This window comes from Oxyura jamaicensis, chromosome 1 (assembly GCF_011077185.1).
Source record: "Oxyura jamaicensis isolate SHBP4307 breed ruddy duck chromosome 1, BPBGC_Ojam_1.0, whole genome shotgun sequence".
NCBI classification, from domain to species: domain Eukaryota; kingdom Metazoa; phylum Chordata; class Aves; order Anseriformes; family Anatidae; genus Oxyura; species Oxyura jamaicensis.
In genome coordinates, this window is record NC_048893.1 from 32714028 (window position 1) to 32741192 (window position 27165).

At 40.4% G+C, this 27165-nt stretch overlaps 1 protein-coding gene across 3 annotated transcripts; it reads right to left on the minus strand.

The window, feature by feature from the left end:
- Positions 1 to 16878: 16878 nt before the first annotated feature.
- Positions 16879 to 26020, minus strand: AMIGO2 (adhesion molecule with Ig like domain 2). Of its 3 annotated transcripts, none has more exons than XM_035331547.1 (2): positions 25843 to 26020; positions 16879 to 18623 (listed from the first exon to the last, which is right to left on the minus strand). In XM_035331547.1, the coding sequence occupies exon 2, from the start codon at positions 18548 to 18550 to the stop codon at positions 16985 to 16987; it is 1566 nt and encodes a 521-aa protein (XP_035187438.1). In that variant the 5' UTR covers positions 18551 to 18623; positions 25843 to 26020; the 3' UTR covers positions 16879 to 16984. The 3 variants fall into 3 exon arrangements, with proteins under 3 accessions (XP_035187438.1, XP_035187431.1, XP_035187448.1); XM_035331540.1 differs by lacking the exon at positions 25843 to 26020 and adding an exon at positions 25394 to 25713; XM_035331557.1 differs by lacking the exon at positions 25843 to 26020 and adding an exon at positions 24200 to 24439.
- Between the last annotated feature and the right edge of the window lie 1145 nt (positions 26021 to 27165).

Genomic DNA, 27165 nt, shown 5'->3' on the forward strand with positions numbered 1-27165 from the left:
CTCCCTCCCTTCCCTCCCTCCCTTTCCTCTCGTCCTTGGTCTGTTATGTTATTCTTCTCTGAACTCCAGGGAGTTTCTTAACACTCTTCTTGAAGAACAGACACCAGATCTGGACACTCTTCCCACATAGTACCATACTCTCCTTCTCCTACTTGGGATTTCCATTTGAAATTGTGAGGACCATGTTAGGGTATTGCTTTAGGACCTCAGAATGAGTAATTGCCTCCCATGACCCCCACATCCTTTCTGAATAACCACGTCCTGGAGCATGGCTGTCCATCCGGTGCACATGGCCTACTTTCTTTGAAAAGATAAATATTTTGAGGGACTAAGCTAAGCCGATTTCTTTTTAAATTCCAGATCTCAAGACGCGTAAGGCAGGCATTTTTTAGATGGGTAATACTTCATCTGTAAAATTTGACCTTAACTGAAATCACAGGGATGTGGATCAGAGAAGGGGCCGTTTTTGTAAACCATATAATCTCATCTCTCACATATTATTTTTCTGGACTTTCAAAGGGAATGATTGATTTTTGCCTCAGGAGACAGAGTGCAGCCACAAAAAATGGTCATAAATTAACTGTTGGAATACCTGACAGTCTCTGCTGCACAGGAATCCTGCAGAATTGGCCTCATGTTCACACATACCTCATATTTGCAGTGGCAGTTCTGTAAAAGGAGACATATATTTTCTGTGCACACACAGATTGATTTGGCACGAATGCGATCTCAGCTAAACTAGCCTGAATGCAGCGTAACACCACTGACTGTGCAGCTGTTGCTCTAGGTTTGTACATTTGTAACTTAACCTGTGCTGAAATCTCAGAGTTGGCATCTCCATGAGCTGTTACTGGCCATTTGTTTGCCGAGGGAGAAGATAACATAAAGAGAATACTGAAACGCTTCTCCATTTAAGGGATGTCCTCAGAATTTTAGGAAGATGTGAAATATTTTTAAAGAAAAGACATAGACACTAATCTGGCATGTTTTATTCCAGACTGTTTTACTAAAGGTGCATGGGTATTGCTGGGCAATGCCTACATGTCCAGTGGCAGACAAATGCAAACCTGATGTCCTTCAGCACCATCCAGGAGCCAAATGTCCATTACTGTTGCCTGTGCTTGAAATGTAAGATCCTGCCAAGTTTTTTTTATTGCCTGGCATTGAGTATAAGAAGAAAGCAGCCTATGGTGAGAAGACAATTCAATGTTTTAAAACTATATTTTTAAAAAGAAACCTCAAATGCTCTGCCACAAATGTATGTATCAAAATATGTGTGAAGTCTGGACCCCTACCCCCCTTCTGTTCCATACTACCATACTAGAGGTCCTGGAGATTAAAAAATATATATATTTTTAAACCCTATTTCTCATATGTTCACTAAAGCCTTCTGACTACAAACAACAACAACAACAACAAAATGTCAATAAATGTACTGTTTTAAGTACCAGTTTTGCACAAAATAATTGTGTCAGAATATTTCTTTTTATTTATTGATCTTCCCTCCTCTCCTTTCCATACAGCCTATTATGCAGCTTTTCCTCTTCTGGTGAAAACAGATCAGTTAAAGATGAAATTATTATTAAGCATTTTATTCTAATCCGTAATCTTCACAGCTTCAGACTTATTCCTTTGAGAATGCATTTTATTTTAGCCAGTTAGGTTTTGACTGTAGTTACAGAAGGTTAGCTTTAATAAAGGTGGCTGAAGAATTTTCTAGTGAATAATTCTCTTTTGGAAATGCTCCAAAGAACAAATCTTTCCCCAGAATGCATCAGAAGATGAATGAATTATAACAGGAAAAAAACAAACAAACAAACAAACAAAAAAAACTGTCACAATAACATCAAAATGTTTTCTGCTGGTTATGTAGAAATACAGTTTTTTGTGCTTCATTATTTTCATTTCAAATATGCTGTAATTTGTGTATATAAAAACGTAGCATGAAATCTGTATCTCCTGTTATGTACTATATATTTTCAAAAACACGTTAAAAGTATGACAATAAATATAATTTTAAATTAAAATAAATTATAGCTACCCAAATGCATACTAAGAGCATCCAGACAACAGAAGAACAGCTCCTTTTTTACAGTGTCATAATGACTGAGTCTGTGCATAAAAACAAAACCTGAGCCCCAGCACAGTTTCAGGCATCTGGAACAGCTTTTTGGAGCCCAGACCTGAGCAAGGCCTTCTCTGAGCACCTTTTCTTTGCACATTTTCTCTCCTTCTAGCATAATAGCTTTATTTTTATTTGTTTGTTTGTTTGTTTTTCCCAAGCTGTCTCTGCCTCTCCTCTTGTTGTCGGCTCCCATGGCTCTTGGCAGAATGAAGCGTGCAGTCCTGGGCTGCTCTTTTTCTCACATAGGAAGCCAACAATGCCATCTTCGAGCACATGACAAGGACTCTGACAGTCGCTTAACAAAGCAGAGAATTGGGACTGGCTCTGAAACATATTTTCTATAAGGATCTGGGCTTGAGGAAATACAACGAGAGCAGGTGGCTTTAATGAAAATTGTTGTGGCATGATATGACTCAAAAGCCCTAGCTCTAGCCACCATTTGCCCTTGTTTATTTATATGCTAGTATCTAAAACAGGCAGATTTGTGCCAATTAGCAAACATAAAACACAACTGACTTGGGGAGGAATAGCTTATCCACTTGAGACTCTTTAGATGTGTAACTAATAAGAAGTTGTCATCTTACATTAATTTTTACATATCTTGGCTACATCAGAGATGTAAAGGCAAAATGTAGCATTCAGGAAGATGATGTGGAGTTCCACAGGGAACTTAATCAATGCACACATTACATTGAACACAAATAGTTTTTCTTTGTATCAGGCTACTGATGAGGATTTTCTCCTTATATAATTCTTTCAGAAACAAAATATGTAGGAGAAAAGATAATAGAATGGAAATTACATCTGCAAAATACAAAAGGCAGTTGTAATATTTTGTGAAATGCTGCTCAGTGAACTGAAACATTTCTCACAAGATGAGTTCCCTGCCTGGAAGGTGCATCCAATGTGCATAAAGGTGAGTGACATTCAACCACAGGAGCATGGATTACTTACAAAAGGCTGGAGTCTGATCTCAACTACACTTGCACACCCTGAAATAAATTATTTGACTGTACTGTTGCAAGCGGGATGTGAGTCTGACACCATTTTTAACCTGAGGATACTGTTGCCCATTTCTGTAAGCGTTATATTTTCAAGATAAGTCAATAAATATGAATATTTTAAGAGAAATGTTATTTATTTACAAAGTAGGCAGAAAATTGAAAAAATGCCCAGAACATAAACTTCCAGCCACCTACCTGACACCAGGAAGCAGCTCTTCTGCTCTTTTGCATCTGGATTAGGAAGACACACTTCCATGTCCAAGCATGGGGTACACACTTCCAGGCAGCTGGTAGAAAATTCTGTGTCTGGATCCCTTTTTGGTTTTGGATTGAGCTGAGGGCATTTGTAGCTGGTGGCCCCAGATCAGCTGCCTGTACAACTGCCTCTGTGCCCCCACTGCTGCCTCAGTTCCTGGGGTTTAACAGTCCTTACTAAGTTTTTATACCCACAGCACCACTGTGAATCAGTACATGAACATTCTTCTCATTTTATCTATGGAAAATCAAGGCACGGGTGAATTTAGTAACTTTTTCTGAAGTTACAAAGATCATCTCAAGGTAAAGGCTCATTGCTTGCTTACAATCTTTGGGACTAAAGAGAACCCTGGACCAAAACAGAGTCCACTCAGCACCATTTTTTGCTCTCCACAGATGGCTTTATCATCTATCATGCTAATGTACAGCTTTCTGCAAAAGTATCCCAGTGTCACAGATGCAAAGCGTCCTTAATGTAAAAGATAGAAAAAATCATATCCCATAAAAAGACATCATTCTGCTGAATGTTGATAACTCTGAGCCTTTTTTTACTCCACCAAATATGAAAAATAAATTATTCAGGAGCTCAGTGTCATGCTTCTGATGACTGAATGTGCCCTGAATACTTCAGTGTACTAGGATATAAATATTGTGGGAAATCCAAAATGTCTCAGTCAAAGTTCACACTTGGGGTAAAAATTGAGAAGAGTATTACTAGTTCTGCAAAGCTCCATCACATTGTTGCTTTGCTGTCAGGATCTCAGAAGAAAACAGACTGCACAGTAGGCCTTAATTCTGCTTTCAATCTAGTTTATTATCATTTTATTATGTTTAGTAGTTTCTTCTGATGCAACTATGTGAAAGAGAACAATCAGGCCTTAAATCTGTGTGAGGCTAAAATATATCTTGCATTCTTTATGAGCTTCCACTTTAAAATGAAATTAGCTTTTAATAAGGTCTCATTATTTTAATAGAAATACCTACAGACATTGAGTTTTCAGACGTGTTTAACATCACAAGCTTGTTCAGACTCCAAATCTGTTTTTGTTAGATGATAAGATTTTGAGACAGATCTGACTGCTTATACCTGCCACTTATTATGGACATCTTAATATCTTCAACTGATGTGGTGAGAGATCTCTATCTCTGCTGTGGTTTCTTGTTACTTCACACTGTAAAATGTATAGGAGGTATAAGGTTGCTTTTACCAAGGAACTGGACCTCAAAAAAAAAAAAAAAAAAAAAAAAAAAGAGGTAGAGAAAGTGTTAAAAGCAGCTGTAGTGAGTTGGCTCTGCCTCGCTCACCCATCAGATCGATGCCCCATTTCAGTGGAAATGCTATTGGAAATGCCATAGGATTTGAAGGTGAAGTATTTTAATGCATAAAAATACACTACAGGTTATACCAGTAAGTAGTCAGCAGTTAAATTAAGTGTACTGTACACATTGAAGGCAACCTTACAGTCACATTGTTTTCAAAAACTTGTTGCAATGACATAAATTTAGCATGGGGGAGAAGGAACATTTCTGTTCCATCTACGGTGACGGGCCCCGCGAGGAAGCAAACCTCTTTCATTTTCAGAAGCCCAGTCCAGACTGTGCATTTTCCTCTTGCTGAGTGTCACTAAACCACACCAGCAATCCCTCTCTTTCTTGCTTGGCTTCTTTTACCACAAGCAAACTCCAGACTTCCTCAAGGTCCCAACAGTGTTTGATAAGTTTTCCCATCTCTGTACCCCAAAGACAAGTTAAACCTGCTGGCTCTCACAGAGGCTATGGAACAGAGAAACGTTCATCTGGAATAATCAGCATTCTCAGCCACAGCAATATCTTGGACCAGAGACTTGGAAACATTTGAAATGTGAACCCAAATGACACTCAGTTTGTGGAGCTGCTTCCCACAGTGGCCCATGCCTTTCCCAAAAGCCTAATGTTCAGTGCAAGATGATTTCAGGACAGAATTGCATTCACTCTGGTGATGAAGTGACCACAGTTTGTCTGACAACTAATTTATTTAGCATCCTCTGGTACTATTTTAAACACATTGTTGGGACAGAGGAGATTTCTGAATCACCATTTGTATGAACCTAAAGAGCAAAACCAAAACCAAAAAAAAAAAAAAAAAAAGAAAAAAGGATACTTCCATTTTGCTCATATTTCTAGAAGAAGCAGCAGCACACACAAAGTATTTCAATTTCCAGTCACTTTTATTCAAAATAATTTGTACGTAATCTTAGGCAGTCTTCACTTGCCTTCATCCAGGACAAGAAACTTGCAGGACAAGTCATGGGGCAAGGTTAGGGGGACCTAAACAAATATCTCTTACATAAAATTATAGGGCCAAAAATGACCTTACACATCCTCTAAACCAACACCGTACACTGAAGAGAGATCAAAGACACCTACAGCATTTCCAGCACATGTATGCCTTACATATACATTTGTATGTTTTTAAAATCCCTCTACTTAAAAATATAAAAGAAAAAAAAAAAAAAAAAGGAAAAAAAAAAGGAAAAAACAACAACAACAACAACAACAAAATGATGCAAGAGCCTCAATCAATATCCTGTTCCACTGTTTGACTGTCCAGGTGGCCTGAAAGCTGTTCCTATTATCCAGCCAAGGCCAGTTAACTTGTCAGAAGGGAATCGGGTCAATACAATTTGTTCTTGTCAAATCTGTCAGCAGCTTTTATCATCTTAGTATGCTCCAGGCACTTATAAATTGGTTACCTAACCACTTGTTCCAGAATCATTCCAGGAATTGGTTTTACAGTGAATAATCTATAATTCCATGGCTGTTTTTTAAAAGGTAGGTATTGTATTTGCTCTTCTTGCATTATCTGGGACCTGCCCATGTTTTGTGAGTTTTCAAAAAGGTAATAGTGAGTACTTCAGAGATTTCTCCCTATTCCTTCAAACAAGTAAAGGTGAATGTCATCAGGCCCTTGTGGTTTCAATTGCACTTAGCTTATTCAAAAAAATTTTCACCTAATTTCTCCCTATTCTGGCTATGTTCTTATTCTCACATTAAATGTGGTTAAGTATCTGATCAGAAATTAATCTTTGTGTGTGTAGACAGTGAACACTTCAGTGCTCTGTGCATTGCCTGTTAAGCAAAGGCTTTTACTTTCCCTTTCTTTTGTTTCACATGCATTTATTATATCTTGCATATTTTTGCTGCCTTTATGTCCCAAAACAATGTCAAAACCTTAACCATTGTGAGCTTTCTATGTTTTGTTTAAATTCATAACTAATTATGTTCCTTACTTCTACTTGTTGTATGACTCCTTTTGATTTGAGGTTCTTATGGTCTTGGTGATGTGTAATGCACTTTTGTCCCTATTTCTTAACTTGCCTCCTCTAAGTTTATTGTTGTGCATTTGATGTAGATATCAGCAATTCCTACCTTTCCTGATGTCCTCTGTCATTAGTGGATTACCTACTTCAGAGACTCAAGTCACACTTAATTTTACTGATTTCTAGGCTTCTCTCATTGTCCTTTCTTCTAAAATATAGTTGAAATCTTCTCTAGGTTTAACAGCTTCATTGATGTTGTGATTGCTAGATAGTGGGTGACTAAATTGGAGGGTTTTGTTACTTATATTCTTAAATTGGAAACAATGATAGAAAACTGCAGTGGTTTTGTGCTTCAGCTGCCAAAATTAAAAATGCTCACAGACACAGTGTATTTATATATATTGTTCGTGTCAATCTGACAATCTCAGAGGATTTTTGAAACATTCAAAGAACCTTGCTTTGAATATTAAGAGATAAATTTAGGCCTTGGCTTCAATCCAGAATGATGTGTTCTATGTTGTCAGACTTTACCTGGATATTTCCAAATTATTCACCTTTACAGGGATTCCTTGGGGGTAAAAAGACCTCTTTGGACCTCCTGGGTTCTCTTTGTACCTCTTTCTAGCAGCATGTCTCAGCCTCAGGCTACCATGAGCAATGATCATGAGATAAGGAGAAAAGGAGATAACAGAAAAAGAGCCTGCACAGAAGCAGTGCAGTTTGACTTATTTTCATGAATTCATGTAGAATTCAAGTGAAAACAAGAGCTTAAAATAGTACTTCCAGATTCTGCTATTGTTCACAGAAAGAAGCAGAGCTGGTGGAAAGCAGAGCCTGAACTCAGGTTGTGTCAGAAGATTGGTGTCACGAGTAGTACTCCATGGAGCAGTGAGCACTGACCGCTCTCTCTCAACAGTGAAGGGTTTTGAATCCTTGTAGTGAAAATCAGCATTTTTGGCAGCTGGGAAAGGTCATCTGGCATTAAATCCTCACTGATCAGCAGGGCTCCTTTCTGGCTACTACAGCACAGATCTAGACTTCAAGGGCTTCATATGTCAGGTTTTAGAGAGTCTTTCAGCATAGATGTTAGAGAAACACACGTGCCGCTGCCAATAGCATCATGACCTTTTGAGAGGATTCAGAGAGTTAGACTATAACATCATTTGCATAAGCTAATGTACATTCAATGACATTTTTCTCCCTAGATTTCCTCTCTCTTCTTTAACTGTAGAGGAAACCTAAGCAGATGGCAGCAGGCTACAGTTAAGAGTCTGTTTTCATCCTCTGTGAAAATATTATGGTCACAGCAAGTAAAGCCATCATTTATTTGAAAATACAGTCATTGTATATTGGTAACAATGGTAACTATCCGTAAAATTGGTAACTACCTGTGAAAGATTTTTTTTCTGTAAAGTAGAAGGCAAACTTACTGTGCTGCCAGGAGACATTCAAGAAGCATCCATGGTGTGGACAGATCCTAATACAATATGAGCTGTTGTAATGCTTTCTGACCCAAGAAATCAAAACATTTTGCAGCTGTTGATGAATCAAGCTTCGCAGGAATGCTCCGTGTCAGATATTAAAACAGGCATTACCAAAATACCATTTTGCAGTATTTCTGCAGTTGTTATCCAAGGAGTCATAAATTGTAGCTTCCAGTTTCCTATGCATGCATGAAGCTCTTTTTTCAAATCTTACAGGTCTGATCAAAATCCTCTCACAAGCTCTGGGAAAGAGAAATGTTCCTTATCAGAAAGGTAAGGCTTATCCTAGTCTGCTTTGTATCAGTGTATTGGAATACCTGAAATTTGTGGCATCTGTCAGTTCTGGTGACAGCTGCAGTTGACAAAGGTAGCAGACAGAAGAGCTGTGTTTCTTTTGGCCTTTATGAGGACATGCTTTCCCACACTGGCTGTTTGGGGAACCTTAGAGAACCATCCTTACCTTTTTATATTTAGCCACCAGGGATGTACACTTTTCCCCGTTAATGTGTCAGCTATTCTCCCACCACAAGGGTGCAATATTAATTGGTGAACCTGACAGCAGCACACATAACCTGTTGCAATGTCACACAATCTAGTGAATATATCTTTAAAGAAGAAAATATTACATTCTGTCTTTAGGGCACAATTAAGGTAGCTACTTGATTTTCTCTAGATGGAAAATAAAATCCTAAATGCTGCTACTTCATTAAGGAGGTTTTAGCATTTATCCTGAAAGTTATTTATTTTTATAAGCAGGAGCTTGGAGATAGTTAGAGGTCTACTCAAAAGCACAGAAACTTAAGGAAATACCTAGGTCACTAGTCCTATGCCACCTCTTACAAATCACTCCAATTATCCACTGCCTCTAAGGGAGATCATGGATTAATATTACAGTCATTTTCCTACTGTGAGCTAGGTTGCCTAAACCCGTGACATGATGACAATTAAAGATAAAACCCAGAAAGTATAAGGTTTGCTCATTTGTGGGATTAAATGATCTCGATCTTCATTACTGAGACAACAAATAATGTTTCAGTTTGGTATACAGGGGGAAACCATTAAGGCAGTATTAAGATTTAAGATATTTTCAAAAGCCTGAGTTCCTCCCAAGGTTTAGGTACTGCTGTTACTTTCCAGTTTTCACGTTTGACCCCTGCATGTTATTTTCTCACTTTTAACTCAAAGGGTAGCATTTCCTTTGGCAGAAAGATCCCTCTATGATGTTTCTATTTTTAATGATATAAATACTAATAATGATATACATAATAATAGTAATGTTAGCATGGGGACCAAGCAGAGCTCACTGCTTCTGGGCCACAAGGGAATGGGGCCATCCCTGAGCCCCAGACCTCACTCTGCCCCTTGAGCACCGTATCAATAAAAATGAGTACTCACACGTCACCCTAATGAAATGCATCATACATGGTACAGCAGAGGACATGCCTGCAGCAATAATGGGAAATAGTCCATAATTCTTCGTAATAGCTGAATGTACCCTTTGCAATGCTTATAACTTACTGTGCCAGGCTGTACAAGAGCTGTGGGAAGTTTGTTATTCCCAGAGAGTGTAGTATTTTGCATAGGTCTAATGTGATATTGTTGTATATACGAGAGAGAGAGAGAGCGAGAGCTCTATTTAAACTTTCAAAGAATATGAAAATGGCACAGTAATAACAGGGTAGCTTTATAACCATGCATCATGATGATGAGAAATTTAAAACTTCCTTCTGTTATGTTTCTTTATTATGAAACAATTACAAATCACCATGGTCGTGCCAAGTAAACAACATGTTGATCTTTCTGGTTTGCTTTCCAACAATTTCTCTCTGCTGAGCATGGAAGGAGCAGGGTCTGGCCGAGTGTGTTCTTACCATCCCCAGGAACTTACATGCCATGAAAGGCACATGACTGACCTAGGAATTAATCGCAAGGACTCTGCATACAGCAAGTGGCACTTTGCAATGGCAATTTTACAGATGGAACACCAATGAGAATTCATTTTCTCTAGTACAATACAATAATGTCAGCAGCCATGATACTAGCCCTATAAAATTATTGCAGAATAAATATTGAGAATATGGCTTCTACAGATCTGCAACATTTCTTGAACAAGACATAGACTCCACCTAGGATGAAATTTTATGACAAGCCTTGCAGATGTGGGCTAAAATATTGGCATTTAGAAAGAAAAACTGTTTACCTAGCTAGCTTAAGAGAAGACGACTGTTTTCACAACTGATATGAAGTAGGTGTTGCTGAAAGCCAGATTGACTCTGCATTAGGTGCAAAGTAATAGCTGGGACTACTAAAAGAAAAAAAAAAAAAAAAAAAAAAGGAAAAAAAAAACACATTACAACAATAAAGAACTAAAAAACAGATGTTTTTAGTAAATACCATGATTTCTGACATTTTACTATATATGTATTTCTGTAGTGGGATAGAAATCTTAAGAAAATTATATACCACAGATGTAGCAACAATAATAGCTGTGTATCTAAATATATTTTTAAAATGTGAAACGATACACAAGACAACATACTCAACAAATCATATTATCTCTACAGCACATATGGATCACAGATACCATTCACTGCAACACGATCATTTTGCTTAAATTGTATATGCAGTGATTATCTGTGCTTGAAAATAAACAAGCAAGGGGAGGCATATGCATTGAAAAGTAGATCAGCTATGTTCTTTAGCGAAGAAGAGAGAAAATGAAGGGAAGTTCTTTCATCCCAGAATTACAAATCAGTACAACCAGGTTGGATTGCAATAATAAATGCCATTCACTTGTCCTCATAAATGCTAGTTTAAAAATTAGGGTTTGAAAGGATTTCAGGCAATAGTTCAAATATTTAAAAACTGCTTTAAAAAACAATGTTGAGAAACAAGTATATCCTCTGCTACTTTGATAAATATTTTCAGCAGGACTAATCCTTGACTGACGAACCTGAACATGCTGGCAGCAATAGTAACACCAGACCAATACCGCTCCCTCCACAGCTTAAATCAAAATCTCAGTTTTGGCACTAAAACAGGAGAAATCTAACTTTGTTTCCTTTCCACCAAGGTTTCAGCAATAGCTGTCTGCCTGGGGAAAGACTCGAGATTTTACTTGTCTTAAATAGTTAAATATATATATAAATACAGTGGTTTTCACTGATTCTGGTGCCAGTTAAAAAGAGCAAAGGGGAAAAAAAATCAGATGTAGTCTGGTCTAAAGCTCTATCTAGTGCTATAAAACCCTTCAACTCCAAGTGCAAAAGGCTAATTGAACTGCTCCAGGCAACGGCGGTGCTTATCTGAGTTAATTTATTTTGTGGTGTATTATTGCCGACAACAACTCAGCTACCAGGGAAAGTGCTAGAAATCCTTTCATTTCTGTGAAAGGACATTGTGTCTTATGCAAAGGGTAGTGTTTACTCTAGACAAGACTCTGTGCTCTGCAGAAGGAGCACACATCAGAGCTACTAACCCCTTCTGGAGTTGTTGATTATGGCTTCTTTGGTCCTGGTAAGTATTTTGGTTTTAGACTCCATTGGCTATTAACCCTGGAGGAGAGAAGCTGGCAGCTGTTGAAAAGACACATTCCTTCCCTCGCTGATGCTTTTCCCATCCACTGACCTTCCCATCAGGGATGAATGCTGTAGCAGCCTGTAGTGCTCCGCACATAGTTCAAAAGTGCAAACAGAGGCACCGAACTGGAAAGGCAACCTGTGGTAGGGCTAAATGAGGATTTCAATTGAATTTGTTGATTGAACTAATATGACTGAAGAAAGCATCTTCCCGCATGTCTAGGAAAGGTCTTCATGATGCAATTTGGCTCTAGCTTGCCAATGAAATACTTTCAGATGATCCTTGACTGTCCTCAGAAATATTCATGCAGACTGTACAGTCTTTCTGTATACCAGAGTTGCAAAAAATGATAAGATAATGAGAAGATATTTATTCCAGTTGATTAAGTTGTTCTGCAAAGGAAGATATTATATGTATAAGGAAAAAAAAAAACACCAAACTACCTAATAGGAGAATAAAACAGTAATTCAAAAGAAAAATATGTTCTCCATTGCATCTTTAGTATTAACATTAGAGCTTTACATTCAGTAAGGCAAAGAGTCACAGTCCTTTTACTTATGACATGGCCTCCTCAGCAAAGTTGGGATGTTTTTCTTCAGAAACAAACATTTATATTCTTACACTTTGATTTTTTACAGATCACTTTCATATGTGTATTACTTAGGGAACTCTGTTAGAAACACCAAGACCCTCCAGAATGTCAAAAAAATCTGTATTTAGGCAAACTCATAAAGTGTTTAATCGAATTATTTTATCATGTACCCACTGGAGGTAAGAATTCAGATATCAGCCCTTCTAAAAATACTACCTTATATATGATCAAAATTATTTCTTGCTCTTATCCCCCTAATTCTCAAATTCTCTCTTATCCACATCTGAACCCTATTGGACTAATTGCAATTTATAAGCATAGTGGAAACACAAAAAATGACTTGAACATGCACTTTTTTCCCCTATATATATAATGATTCAAGCATCATTTACCCAAAAGAGCAAAAAGAAAGTCAGTAAAATCTCAATTGTCCTATCTTTAAATGAAAAGTGTATCCTGCCTTTTTAAAAGCTTCTATTTATCAATGCCAGTCCCCATCATTTAGAAGCCATTTGGAAATAGCTGTTTGGAAATATCAATTAAATTGATCCAGCAACTTTGCAGTAGGTCCAGAAAATCAGTCTTGACATAGAGAACTATTAGGGACCAGGCTGCAAACAGTCCCTGCACCTGCCACAGCCAAATGGTAAAGGATCAGCCTCTAAAGCTCCCTGACCTCATTGAAGAGAGAAATGTGCTGGGAAGAATGGATGGTGGCTGTCCACAGAGGACTGTCACTTCTACATTGCTTTAGAGAAGGCCACATCTTCAGTGAAGTGGTTCCTTCAGATACTTTTTTTGAGGTCAAGAGGAGAAGACTAGCAGTCTTTCACTTGCCGCTACAGGTGCTGAGTAGGTGATATTGGTAAAGTTATAGTTGCTATGCAGTTATTGGTACAGTTACGCAGTTGCTACTATACTCAGGGCAGGCTGGAGAGGCTCCATGCCGGCCTCACATAACCGCTTTCCAGCACATACAAAAAAAAATTACAGCCTGCAGACATGGACTGGACTAGAAACACATGGCAGCAATGACATCACCTCCGAGAGCCACCTGCAGCTGTTTTCATTAATTTTGATCTGTGAGACAGCCAGAGCTGGTGCAACAGACCCTTGAGTAAAAGAAAAGCCACTCACCAAAATTAAAGTGATGGAGGACCTAGGTTCAAGGACTTAGGTTCAACTCAAGAAATGACCCTGTATTCAGCTATAGATTAGAGCCCTTTCCTATGACCTTCTGTGGCAAGATCAGGCACTGGAAGTAGATGCGAGAGAAAAAAACTCACCCAAGGTTATCTGAGCTGCATGTGGAAGACCTCCTGCTGTACAGCTGGCAGAGGCAGGGAGCAACCCCACACCCATCCAGACATTTTGCCACTGGGTTTGTACCTCTGCCTTAGTGCAAATGAGATTAAAGAGCATGGCTGGACAGGAGCCAAAGCACTCAGTACCTTGCAGAACTAAGATCACTCTGCATTAAAAATAACATCCAGCTCTTTGGGGCTTGCTGGAAACAGTAACGTGAAAACCAAGACATAGACTGATGGGGACAGCAGGGCAGTAGAACAGGCCTGCTGGACCACACCAGAGCTACTGGTGTGGCACTGGCCCAGACCCCTCCTGTCTCTGCAGCTGCCCTGAGTGCTTCAAACCTGTGCAGTGGCCCAGCAGCACTGGCTCCCTGTGGGGGGGAGCCAGTGAGAGGGGGAGGGCTGGTTTCCTGGTGGGAAAAGAGGAACAGTTGCTTTCTGCAGGAAAAGACTGGGATTGTAGATCCGTGGCATTGTTGTGGCACGATGAATATTCAAAGACTTCAAAAATCTTTATTAAAGCTGCACCTACTGAACTCAAGAGACTGTGATATGTAAAGCAGCAGCAAACAAGTCAACAGCTCCTCCAAAAGATTCAGTTTTACCACCTTGCTCATAAATCACTATTGCAACTCTGAGTGCTTTGAAGCAGTCACTGAAATACAGTCAATTAATAATGACAGCAAATATTCACAGCTTATATCAACAATCAGCTGCTCCACTCATCTGGCAGCATTACTCTCATCCCATAAAGCCTTATGCTCTTCCAGCAGGATAACAGCCCCATGGGCAAATGGTGTAGGATCTCTCCATATTTTATTTTACTTTTTAAGAATACATAGTTTTAAATATAATAGTTCAATGCTCTGTGTCACTGCCCTGTGAGGAGGAGGGGGGCACCTGCTCAGCCCCAGCTGTGCAGGAGATGAGTGCAGCTGGCACTCGGCCACCAGGCACCAGGCTGCTTGCTTTTCCACTCCAATTTGGAATTGACCGTCAGCACACTTGTAAACACGGAAATCCGGGTCAATTAATGTTATGTATGACAACAGACTATGATATCTGCCCAGCACTGTAACTGATACACACAGCTTTCCCCGGGAATATTTGCCTCTCAGTTTCCTACTCTGTCTCCTCACAATTTCAGCCCAGTCCCTCATTCCCTCCTTGAAGAAATTGGAGGACACGCAGCACAAGTGAGGCACATCAGAAGATTGTGCAGCTTAATTAAGTCTTTTCAATTAAAGAAAATAAAAATCTTAAAAAGGAGTCAGTGTCTTAAAAGTCAAGCCTTTCCCTCATTGCCAGATGACCCAACTGTAGCAGTCATTTCAGTTTTTCTGTCAGACCTTACAAGTAAACTTACTGATTTTGTTTTAATGTGTATTTACAGATAAAAAAGAGCTTTATAAAAAGGACATTGACTTGCTTGATAGTGGAAGCTAGTTTTAAATTTACATAGATAAAGTCATAAACAAAAGACCCAAACCTTTGGTGATCCTTCTCTCCTAAATATTTATTTTTTTTGAGCCTAGAAAAAGAATACCTATCTTCCATTTCCTTGAATATCTGAATGAAAATCTCCTGCAGTTTTTTAATTCCATGTACTGTGTGCACAACCCAGCAACACTGTTTCCTGATCTTATCTGTTTTCCAGCCAGCTTGCTTTCAAACAATTAGCTACATCAAGCCTTCCACGTAGCAAATCATTTGTTGATAGCTTTGGCTCAGCCAGATGTAAGCGTGAGCATGACAACAGTCCTCTCGAAGTCACGAAAAATGGCAAGCAACTATTACAGTAAGCCTCACAAAAATAAATTACAGTTGCCATGTCCTGTGGCCCTTTGACTCTGATTTTGTTTATCCTTCTCCATTTCAGTATATTCCCCAAAGACCTAACAAAACAGACACTCTCCAATTATTCTTTGGTAAGCTGTAATTCCTTGTAAAACTCCTTTGAAGTTGGTAGTGTTCAATGCGAGGAAGACTGGCAAAGCCCAGCCCAGTCCCAACGTAAGCAAACTTTAAACAAAACAAAAAATGAAATAGCAATTATAAGAGTAAATTCTCTACAATAACATGACACTTCATGTAAACAATGCTGCATGATTGGTCCAGGCCAAGATTACTGAGTTCATAAACTTTAGCAGTGATACATTTGGGCAAGGAGGGAAGCAGTATGTATAAGACTGGGCCAAGCATGGAGAAAAAGCCGCAATTTCTGAATTCACTGTGTGTGAAGTGTTCTGCACTTTTCAGAAATTTGTACAAGTGCTATTTCCTCCTTCAATAAAAAAGTTTAAAAAGTAAGAAGCATTTTTTTTGATACTGCTAGAACCAAGTACTCTGAAATGATAAAATATTACCTCTCTTTCGTGAGATTACCCATAAACAGAAGCAGCCCACCCTAAGATGAAGCAGGAGCCCTGGTGACAGCGTCAGGCTTGTTCACCACATGTAACACCAAGCATACTGTGAGCACTGAAGTTTAAGACAAACGATAACAAGCAATCAGGTTATTGCAGCTTAATGAGTTACTGTAGATTAGCTTGAGTCCTCATGACTGAGAACTCCCCTAAGGCAATTACAAAAGTAACATGTTAACTTTTACCAGTTTTATGTGGCAATATTTATAAACAAATGCAACTACATTTCATAAGCAATCCCTTGATTAAGATGATAAACTAAGCACACACATTTAAAGTTTTCACACAGTCCTTGGAAAACACATTATCAGTTTATGGCCATAAACTAATTTTTTTTTTTTTTTTTTTTTTTTTTTTTTCTATCCAGTACTGCTAGGCATCCTGGTGGCAAATCTAATCTTTTTGTTAAGATCGGTCCAGGAAAACCCTTTTCTTCCATGATTTTAATGTGAAGATTTTATGGACCTGTGAAAGGAACTGCAGGAAGGTTGGGCAGTTTCCTCTGTAGCCACCTCAGTTTGCTCATATGCTCCACGTAGAGGAGGGGAGCACTCAGAAGAACCAAGAGTCTCGTGTGGGAGTCAGCATCTGCCCTGAAAAATCAGCTGTATGCACTGAAAGTACCTCTATATGAGCACAAGAGGTGGCTGCATACATCCCAGAGAGTAAAAATCAAGGCTAGGCTTTCACCGAAGGCATTCACATGAATGCCACACTGTTTGCTTTTCTCAAGCAAGGTATCCCTGTTGCATGGCCCTGCACTCAAAAAAAGAGAGGAGACGCAGTTCAAGGACCAACAACAGATACTTTTTTAAAACATTTTCTCTCTTTATTTCTTTTTCCTGATGGCTGCTACAAGCAAAGGAGGTATTCAGAAATGTGACTGCACAATACAAACACAGGCAGAAAACTAAGTTGATGGCATGAAAGGTGTATCTGAGAACACAGAGTTGACGGAATCAGAGTCGGATTTCGTTCGAGTGGTTTTTAAGATGCTCTCAGCAATGGCATTGTCATTAGGAAACAGTTTTACTTTCCCATTCTGACTGTGTTTTGGTTCATGTACAGGTTCCAGGAAAACCACTCGTTTGCCAGTGCTGGCCTTCTTCTCATCGGCAGGCAGCTCTTGAGGCTGTGTGGAGTTCAGTATGGATGAGTGGGCACTGCTTTGGTTCAGCTTCCTCTTCCTCTTCTTTGTCTTGCATTGACACGGGCAGGGGGTCAGATAGAGATAGAGCAGTACTAAAACAATACTGGCTACACAGGCAGCAAGGGTGGTAAAAGCTGTATTAAATGCTTCATGAGCATGGGACCTGTTAACTGTGAAATTGCTCACATTTATTCTAACCTCTATGGTTTCATTCAATAGTCTTTTCTTATTTATTGCAATGCAGGAGTACAGCCCAGAGTCCTCTAGCTGGGCATCTGTTATCTCCAGGCTCCCGTTATGAAACACCCTAAAGTTGCCTGTCTCCCTGTCTGGCTCTAGCAATTTATTGTCTGGACTAACCCAAACAAAGTGTGTGCCTGCATCACTGATTCTGCTGTCACAGTGAACGATCAGCCTGTCACCAACCTGGGCATCATGAATAAACCCAAAGGCTTGGAATGAGCTGTTGATGGTGCTTTCAGAGCAATTCAGAAAATTGTCATGCAGTAAAGGGAGTTTATTGTAACCTCTTGGGTCTGATCGCAGCAAACAGGTGTACTCGCTTTTGAAGTCCACGACAGAGTTGAAGTGCCTTTGATACCAGAAGATCAACATGGAGTACAGCGTACAGTCACAGTAAAATGGGTTGCCATGAAGATAAACTCCACTGAGATGCTTGGCTGGCACTGAACTTAGGCGCTGAATAGGCATCGACTGGATGTGGTTAAAGGAAACATCCAGCAATACAAGTTCTGTCAGCTTGTGTTTTCCAATGTACAAGTCCAGCGGGAAATGCGAGATTGAGTTGTAGCTTAAGTACAATTTCTGTAATTTGTACAATCCTCCAAAGGCTGAAGGCTCAATCTGCATTATCTGATTGTTGTACAGCAGGAGAACTTCCAGGGCCTTCAGCTCCTGGAACACAGGGCTGCCCAGCGTCTTCAGGCTGTTGGATGACAAGTCTAGGTATTTCAGATTTGGGGTTGTGGAAAAGCTTCCAGTGATAATGCTGCTAATGCTGTTATGATTGATTATTAAAGTGTTCAGCTTCTCAAACAGCACCGGGACCCATTCAGGCTCTAAGAATCCAATTCTGTTATAACTCAGATCCAGCCTTTTCATACTTTTGTAGAGATTTCCTGGCACCCGAGAGAGGTTCTTACTGGTGCAGCTTATGATATCGCTGGCACAGATGCAGGCTGTTGGACACATCCCCGGGGCACTGCCACAGACACTCACTGTGAAGACCAAGAGGCATGCCAGCCCTCTGCAGTTCACCTTACAAACTCCAAGTCGATTAGGAAGTATCCGGCAGTTTAAAGACATTGTCGCTGGCTCTTAGCTGGCTCCCAATGCTCCTTGCCACAGATTACATGTGCAGCTAGCTTTGCACTAATCACTGTCAAAAGAGGAATGCAGAGGTACAGCACGTTAACATTTAACATTCATACCCTGCCTGATTTCTTACGCATGCCTTCTGAACAAATACAGTGAATTAATCCTTAATGTTTCATACAATTAGTTAGAAAATCTAGTTGTTGTTAGATGATTTTAGCTTAGTTCTGGCTTTATGTAAACATAACATTCTTCACTCATCTGTAAACGTTCACATTAGAGACATGTTTTCCTCTTTGAAAAAAAAGGAACCATTCTTAAGTCTTGGACTAAGGAATGCAATTTCTGTCAATTTACCAAAAAAAAAAAAAAAAATCAGAAATGTTCATTTGTGGAACTTAAATTGGCAATAACATCTCCTTGCTGTTTCCAAGCCAGCCTAGGCAAAAAACTTCTGGTAGAGAGAGGAGGAAAACAACAACAACAACAACAAAAATCTTATCCAAAAATATTGCCTTGTCTACCAGGGAGCAGTTACGATATGTGTTTCTTCCCAGAGAATGCCTCACATTGTTAAGCAAATAATTTTATCAGCCTCTTTAACTTTAAAGGTCATATGATTTATTATTATTTTTATTGTTAATTCAATAACTGATTGTTCAGGTAACAACAGTCTATTTTTAAAGTTATTCAAGGTGTTCAACTGGAATGCTTGGTATTCTGTTACTTCTACCTTTGCCAAAATAACTGTAGGGGAGGAAATTTCCCATGCCTGTGCCTACCTCAAGCAGAAGTTTTGGGACCTTTCAGTTAGGATGAGTCAGCCATTTCTCAAAACTCATTAAAGTGAAAAAAAATGTTTTGCTAATTTTTCTTCTCAAGTAACAAGAACAAAACCTACCATACTCTTCTGAGAATATTTTAGTGTCACTGTAGTTTGAAGCAGGGACTTAAAATTTGTCAGGCTAGTGGTTCCATGCCAAAGTATCTGTTTTTTGCCATCTCCTAGGAAAATGTACACATAATTGGCAGAGCAATTAACATTTCTGTTCACTCTTGCTCTCCCTGGATACCTGTTACGAGTTTGCCAGTAAATTCCCAGGTGAATCCATATGCATTGATTATCTCCACCCCTTCACAGATCAAGTGTGGTATTCATCTCCCACATATTAAACTCAAACTCATTCCTCCAGTCTCACCCACCCGTTGGTACAGTATCTGAGCAGAGAACCCCACACCAACAGCTGCTCTGGGCTGCTGACAGTGATATGTCCCAGAGCAGGGAGATGGGAGGCTGCCAGGGGGCAGCAGGGAGAATCAAATGGAAATTAGAGAGAAGCAGAATAACAGGAGTTGTATTCGTTGATGAGGGGAGATGGATGAAGAAAGGATAGGGATGTTAAAATCAAGACCTAGAAGGTGGAGGACTAATGTAGAGATACAGGCAAAGAAGGGGTTAAGGGGAAAGGGAAGATAAGAGATGCATGGGAAAGGAAGGGCGAAAACAGGAAAGGAGGGATGCTAATGGAGCATCATCATTGTAGCTAATGAAGCAAGCATGAGATAGTTTGGATGCCATCAGGGCATAGAACTCAGCTAAAGCATATGATAAGCCTGAGAAAGCAGATGGGGAGCAGATAACCGACATAAAAGGGTTAAGCATAAGAAAGACAAGTATTTCAAGAGGTGAACATTAAAACACACTTTTATGGAGAATTTGCATCTGCTACTTGTGAGTCTAAGATTACCTATGCAATCAATTACTTAATGTGAAATGCACTGATTTCCACTTGCCCCTCAGTTCCTTATTCCCCTCCTTTCTAACATGCTGCCAAGCTGACAGGCTTCTGCCAAGTCTTCTATTCTTAAGTCAAATGGTAGAGGTTGTGCTATGAATCTATAGAGCTGAACTTTCTAATGACCCATTGAAAGAAGAAATATGAAGGCAGCAGGAGGGGAGGATTCACCTTACACAATAATTTATATCTATATTGGGTTTAAATGTTTGTGTTCCCCAAAACTCTATTAAGAGAATGACAGGGCAGCCAAATAAAATATTCAAAAATTAGCATCACAATCAAGGTTTTCTGTGCCATTTAAATTTTTATATACATCCCTTAGTTACAAGATCACTTAGATTTCTCCTGTCCCAAATCCTTTTCTCATACTGTGCACAGTATCTGTTGAAGAACATGAAAAAGAAAGGGTTATTACACCAAGAGCTAAGTAAATGCCTGTACATGACAACTGCAACATATCCTAGCTTCTGCCACAGAACTCCTGTGACATCAGGGAAATTATGTGAACTGGTAACTGTTAGAAAATCATGAGCTTATTACAGTCATCAGCTTGAGACTCAGAAAATAAGGAGCTTGTATATGTTAAATTTGGGAAGGACTGATCTGTAGAAGTGTTGAGATGAGAGTCAAAATGATACGACTCTAGCTGACAGCTTTGACTATAAAGTTTTTTCCTTGCTCCCCTGTGTATAAGAGATACAGAAATATAATGTTAAGTATAAGAATATTGTAAAAATAAATTAATTGATTATGAATCTCGATACTAAGCTTTTATTCTAAAGTCTCCTAGCCTTTAAGGCCCTTTTGAAGTATCTAACCACATGTGGTTGTCAGTGGGAAGTTAGGAACCAAGAGGAATTAGTTTTAATCAATCCTAAGCACCTAGCTGAGGTGTTTTTGCTAGATAGCTAATAATTTATGGGAACAATTAATAGATATAAGTTCATCTAGAGGGTGAGACCTATGAAAGCATTAGAGAATTGAACATCAGGTAATGATTCTCTACTGCACTGTGGATTTGTATGGCAAGCAGTACATTAGGCACAATGGAAACACTGAAAGATGTAAAAAGATTTTCATAACTGCTCATTTAGTTAGCACATTGTTTGAAACAAGGTATGTGAAAACTGTGTATCATAAAACCTGGTGCATAAAGACTGAATTATAACACATGCACAAAATGGGGGATAATTTAATGTTGCAGAGGTTGCCTTTTCCACTAGTATTTGACTGTCTGATTTTGCAGCCTCTGCAGACTAATTCTTCATGGAACTGCACTTGTGAAAAGATGAATGGCACTTTCAAAATCAGCTCCTGTGTTGAATATAATTGCAATCCTGAAGATACTCCAAACGGAAAGTACTAGGTCAATGCCCAGTTTGGGAAGGCTTACCAAGTTGAATACACTAAATAGCCTTGCATGTTTGTTTCTATCAACACCTACAATTAACTCACCAGAAACTCTGAGCTCGCCTGCAACCAAATCCCAAGGGCAGATTTGGGGCTGGTGTAAATCAGCATAACTTCGACTTGAAATGGACAAGCTTGTTTGGCTTGCTTGGCAAGGCAAAGCCAAATTACAGACATTGCACACATACCAGGGCCAAACCAGGTTATTTTGAGAACACCCAACCAAGTAGAAAGCTTCCTTGCTCTGCCCAAATCACAGTGAAACCTTCAATCTCAACGGGGCCTTTGCCCTTCTGGAGGTTTGGGCTGCTGAGGTGCAGCTTGCTCCATCCTTTGAGTACTTGTGTTCCCCCAGACTTTTGCATAAATTAGACATGATGGTAGCAAAGCTAAGCATACTGAACACAAATATTCATAATCTATGTGATCATTTGAACCCATTCAAAATGGCTGCATAAACAGTTAGGTGTTAGTTATGTGCAGCTGTTAAGTGGCAAGAAAGAATAACGCTTACCATCAGCCTTATGTTAAAAAGCATTTTGTTTCATCCCAATAACATTACTTTGGGTCTTCACAGAATCACAGAATTTCTAGGTTGGAAGAGACCTCAAGATCATCAAGATCATCAAGATCAAGTCCAACCTCTGACCTAACACTAACAGTCCCCACTAAACCATATCCCTAAGCTCTACATCTAAACGTCTTTTAAACACCTCCAGGGATGGTGACTCCACCACTTCCCTGGGCAGCCCGTTCCAATGTCTAACAACCCTTTCGGTAAAGAAGTTCTTCCTAACATCCAACCTAAAACTCCCCTGGCGCAACTTAAGCCCATTCCCCATCGTCCTGTCACCAGGCACGTGGGAGAACAGACCAACCCCCACCTCGCTACAGCCTCCCTTGAGGTACCTGTATACTGTCTTATAAAAGTATCACTTTGCAAACTTCAATATTACATATTTTCTCAGGAGAGAGATGGCTATTGAATACTAGTAGATAATGTGCCAACAGGCTCTGCTTAAGTACTTCACCATTTTCACTTCACTTCTGAATGAGCTGGGTAAATGGCTTTTTGTGAGTGAAGGGCATGGTTGGGGGGATTTGCACTTGAATTCTTTTCAAAGAATTCTTTTCAAAGAAATCATTTCTTTATGGTGTTAAGTGTGATATTTTAAGTTCACTGCCAAAAACACAGTACTTCCTGAGATGAATCATTTGTGCAGTAATGGTGCACATGTTTCTTAACCGTTTAAGAAGAAATGGAGGATGTATTCTCATATCACAGAGAGTATTCTCTGTTGTCAGTAACAGTTGACTACAACAGATCAGCTCCTATAGGATTTGGCTCTTGGTTTTGATTTTATTTATTTTTTAATAAGGTTTTTGGAATTAGCAAGCACCCAGAGCTGCTTATGGAAAATGGGAATACTGGATGCCTGTGAATATCCTCACTATCAGTTATCACTGAAAAAATCAACTAATGTCCTAAGCAGTCAGTATCATTTTCTCTGGGTTCTCTCTCCCATTAATGCTGCATTTGTAATCTCTACACCAGCTTTTTGTTTCTTCCAGGAAAACCTGTACACCAAGCTATTTTTCCCAGTTCATTTGAGACTTCAGTTAAAAACAGATATGTGACACCATTCTTAATTTAAGTAGTGAAAGAGACTGGAGATTACAAGTCACCTGAATGCTTTTGCAAACACTACCACAATCTTTTCAGTGTTGAAGTGGAGTGATCTGCTTTACAGTAGGAATAACATCTTCTTATACACTGTTGATGCAAACAGTCTCACTCCTGGCTGGCACTTTCTGCACAGTGAAAATGCAAATATTTGTATACACCCTCCCCACTCTCCCCCCCAGTGTTGAATTTATAGAATCATGAGCTCAAACACTAGAAAATATTAAAGACCTCAGTCTACCCTCTGAAATGTCTGCACTATTTCCACATTTCCTAGCTCTTCTTGTGCCACATCCTCACAATGCATACAGTCCCCCAGCCCATCTCAGCAGCCCACAAGTCACTTACCCACCTCTGCACCTTCCCATTGATTTGACTGCCCACACAGTTGCTCTCCCCCTTTCACCTGTCTAGATATGAGATGAATCAAGGCCTTATTAGTTAAATAAAATAAAATGGTGATGGCTCAGGTGTTAAAACTCTTTCCTCACAGTCCTTTTTTTTTTTTTTTTTTTCTCCAAGAAAGAATTTTTTAGAGAAATATTTCATCATGAACAATTGGGGGGAAAAAGACCATCAAAATAGTGTTTTAGCAACAATATTATAGAAGCATAATTATTAATACTTTTATTATTAATACTTTTAAGCCTAACTTTACAAATCCTACTTAAGTACATGATAGAACCATTAATTGCAAGCAGACTAGTGGCATCTCACATAATTAATCTTTCAAAATGTTAGACTTACTAGGAATCTCTGCACAGACTTCCATTCTGTGTGTGGTGGGGAAACAGTCCAATGAAACATCACTGTATTGGCCACCTCGCACATCTCCAGGTTTTACTCTGCTTTTAACACTCTAGGATGCAAAGGCACTCTGCATCGAACCTGCCTCTGACAGCTGTGCTCAGCATTTCTGACAGAGCAGATTTGGATTACCCAGGCATCATAATCCAAGATATTCAGTGACATGATGGACTGGGGAGCAGAGCCTGTTGGTGAACATCTGCCTTGATGATGTAGTGATGCCTTGATATACTGGACTAAATCCCTGAACTGGGCTAAGCTGTGCTTGGTGCAAGACCTAACAGAGATGAAAAAATGGCTTTACATCACCTTGGCAGTAAACTGATCCTGAGGTCAGCCTGGCAAATGAAGTGGTCTCTCTGGCCAGCACCTGGCTAGACCTCAGCAGTGCTGGACTGGGGAGGAATTTGGCCTAGTAAACCTGGCCAGCTAAAATTATTTCCTCCCATACATCCATCATTAAGGACCAAATCTCTCTGAAGACAGACTTATGTATTTTTTTGCGCCTATGGTAATTCACTTGGCTTAAAAGAAAATTGAGCAGCTGGGTAACATGCCACAGGGACAAAGCTGGGCTGATCGCGGCAGTGTGGCTATGGCACCACCATCTACATGAAGTCAGCACCCTGCAGCTCCTACCCCTCTTTAAGATCACAAGGGAAATATACTCAGTGGACCAGCAACGTTACTCTGTAAATCAATCTGTGTCCTAGCTTCAGCCTCGCGGACGACTTCAGTTGCTAAGGAGATCGCCAAATAATTAAGAAAAACGCAGTGACAAGCAGCAGTGCCTCACTTCCAGCACCAACAACCACGCTCCAACCGATGCCAGATCCCACGAAAGTTTACTTGCCCAGCGGAGCATCCCCACCGCCTACAGGAGCTTCTCCCACAGCCTAAACTTCAGAGTCCGTCCCCCCTCCTGCGCCAAGGGGGCTTGGGGCAGCACCCCGACGACTAGTGCTGGGACCCGGGGCAAAGTTTTGGCAACCCCTTCGGAGGGGAGACAGGCGGGGAGCAGCTCACCCCTAAGTCCCCCCGCCCCCTGCTCTCCTCTCTTCTCCTCTTCCCCTGCCGCCTGCCGGGCTGCGATCGCCTCCGGTCCCCCCCCGCCTCCCCGGCGGGCAGCGTTACCTGCAGCGCCCGGCGGCCGCCTCATGCCGGGGAGCGCGGTGCCGGTGCCGGCCCCGCCGCCAGCCCCGCATGCTCCGCTCCGCTCCTCTCCGGCGGCTGGGGGAAGTTCGGGGTCGCAGCCAGCTCCGGCAGCACGGCTGAGGATGATGAGGATGAGGATGATGAGGAGGAGGATGAAGAGGGAAGGCAGGAGACTGCCAGCCACAGCAGCAAGCCGCGGGCCGGGGCTTTTATCCCCTCCTGCCCCCGCCCCCGCTCCCCGCCGCCGCTTCCCCTCGGCGGCAGCGGGACGGAGCCGCCGGTGCCCCGGGGAGGGCCGTGCTGACCGCCCCGCTCCGCTCCGCCCCGCTCCGCACCGCCCCGATCCGATCCGCCCCGATCCGATCCACGGGGATTTCCGCTGCCCTGCGCGGGGGGGCGCGCCCGATTCTCTCCGTTTTGCTCCTCACCGAGCCGGCGGCGGCTCCTCCGGCAACTTTCGGGCTTGCCTTGAGCTGTGCGAGAGCCGCTGCCAGGTCAGGTAGAGGGAAAGCTGCAAGCTGAAAGCATCCAAGCACCCTTCCCTCTGATCCTGGTTAACCTTCCCCTGTGAAGTTGCTGCCTAAATTTCCTCCATCGTTTCGAGCGCCCTGCGTGTAGAGGCTGAAGCTGAACAGGGACTGGCTTAGCGAATAGCTGGGGTTGGGGATTTATTGTCATCCGGGCATACAGTTTATAGAAAAAATCTCAGCAAAGGGGGTTTGTGTATTAAAGCTGCTGTAAATCACACTTGTTCTTGCAAGGGCACATAACAAACTGGTGTTTAATATCAGGGTTCGTGCCTACATGTAATGCTCAAGGGATCCTTCTTGCTCTAAAATTCATGCTACAAGCAAACTGAAATTTTTTAGTATAGTACAAGGAATCTGCTAAAAATGGGATTCATTTCAGATTAAAGCCTGGTGAGCTGCGGGTGATACTGTCATTGATTTCAAATACTTTTGGATCACTATCTTATCATAAAAATTAATCTTTTTATTAATCATTCATATTCTGTGTTTATTTTCTGCATTTCTGGCTGGTTAGATGATGCACTGGTGAAATAATTTCAATCTCCAGGTTACTGATTCCACACTGATTGGTTTCAGACACTCCAGTTGAATATTCATTTTTTTTTTTTCTTTTAAAGAAGCTAGTTGTCTTCATTTAGAGTAAACCATTGAGCATTTCTAGTTGCCTCAATATATCAAAATAGTGGGTAAAATTTGAGTTGTTCACTCTGCCAATAGACTCTGAGGAAGATGATATTAGTGTTTTGTTTCCTTCCCCTGCTATCAAAACTGAAAATGTTAAGCCTGAATTCTTACAGTCCTACTTGTGGAATGGTGACATGATAGCATACGGAGTAGTCATCCATTTGTACTTTGCATGTTTTCTTTAAATAAACTGGTTTTAAAATGATAACAATTTTAACTACAGTTTGTTCAGACCATGATAAGTGTGAAACACAGGTAAGTGCAGTGATGGCACTGCTTGTAGCCAACTTATTTAGATTCCAACCATGAAATCTTGACATAGTGATAATTACTTTGGGGAGGCAGGATCCAAATCATAGTCAAGTGCCTAATACTTAAGGCAATAGAAATGTTGTTTTCCAGGATTATTTTTCTCATGAATGCTGACTGGGATTTGCTTTTGTGTAGAATATATCAGGGCTCAGATGCTCAAGAAATCAACAGTTGTGATGATCCTTACAAGACCTGCTCAGCTTATGGACAGAGGCCATCTGCCAA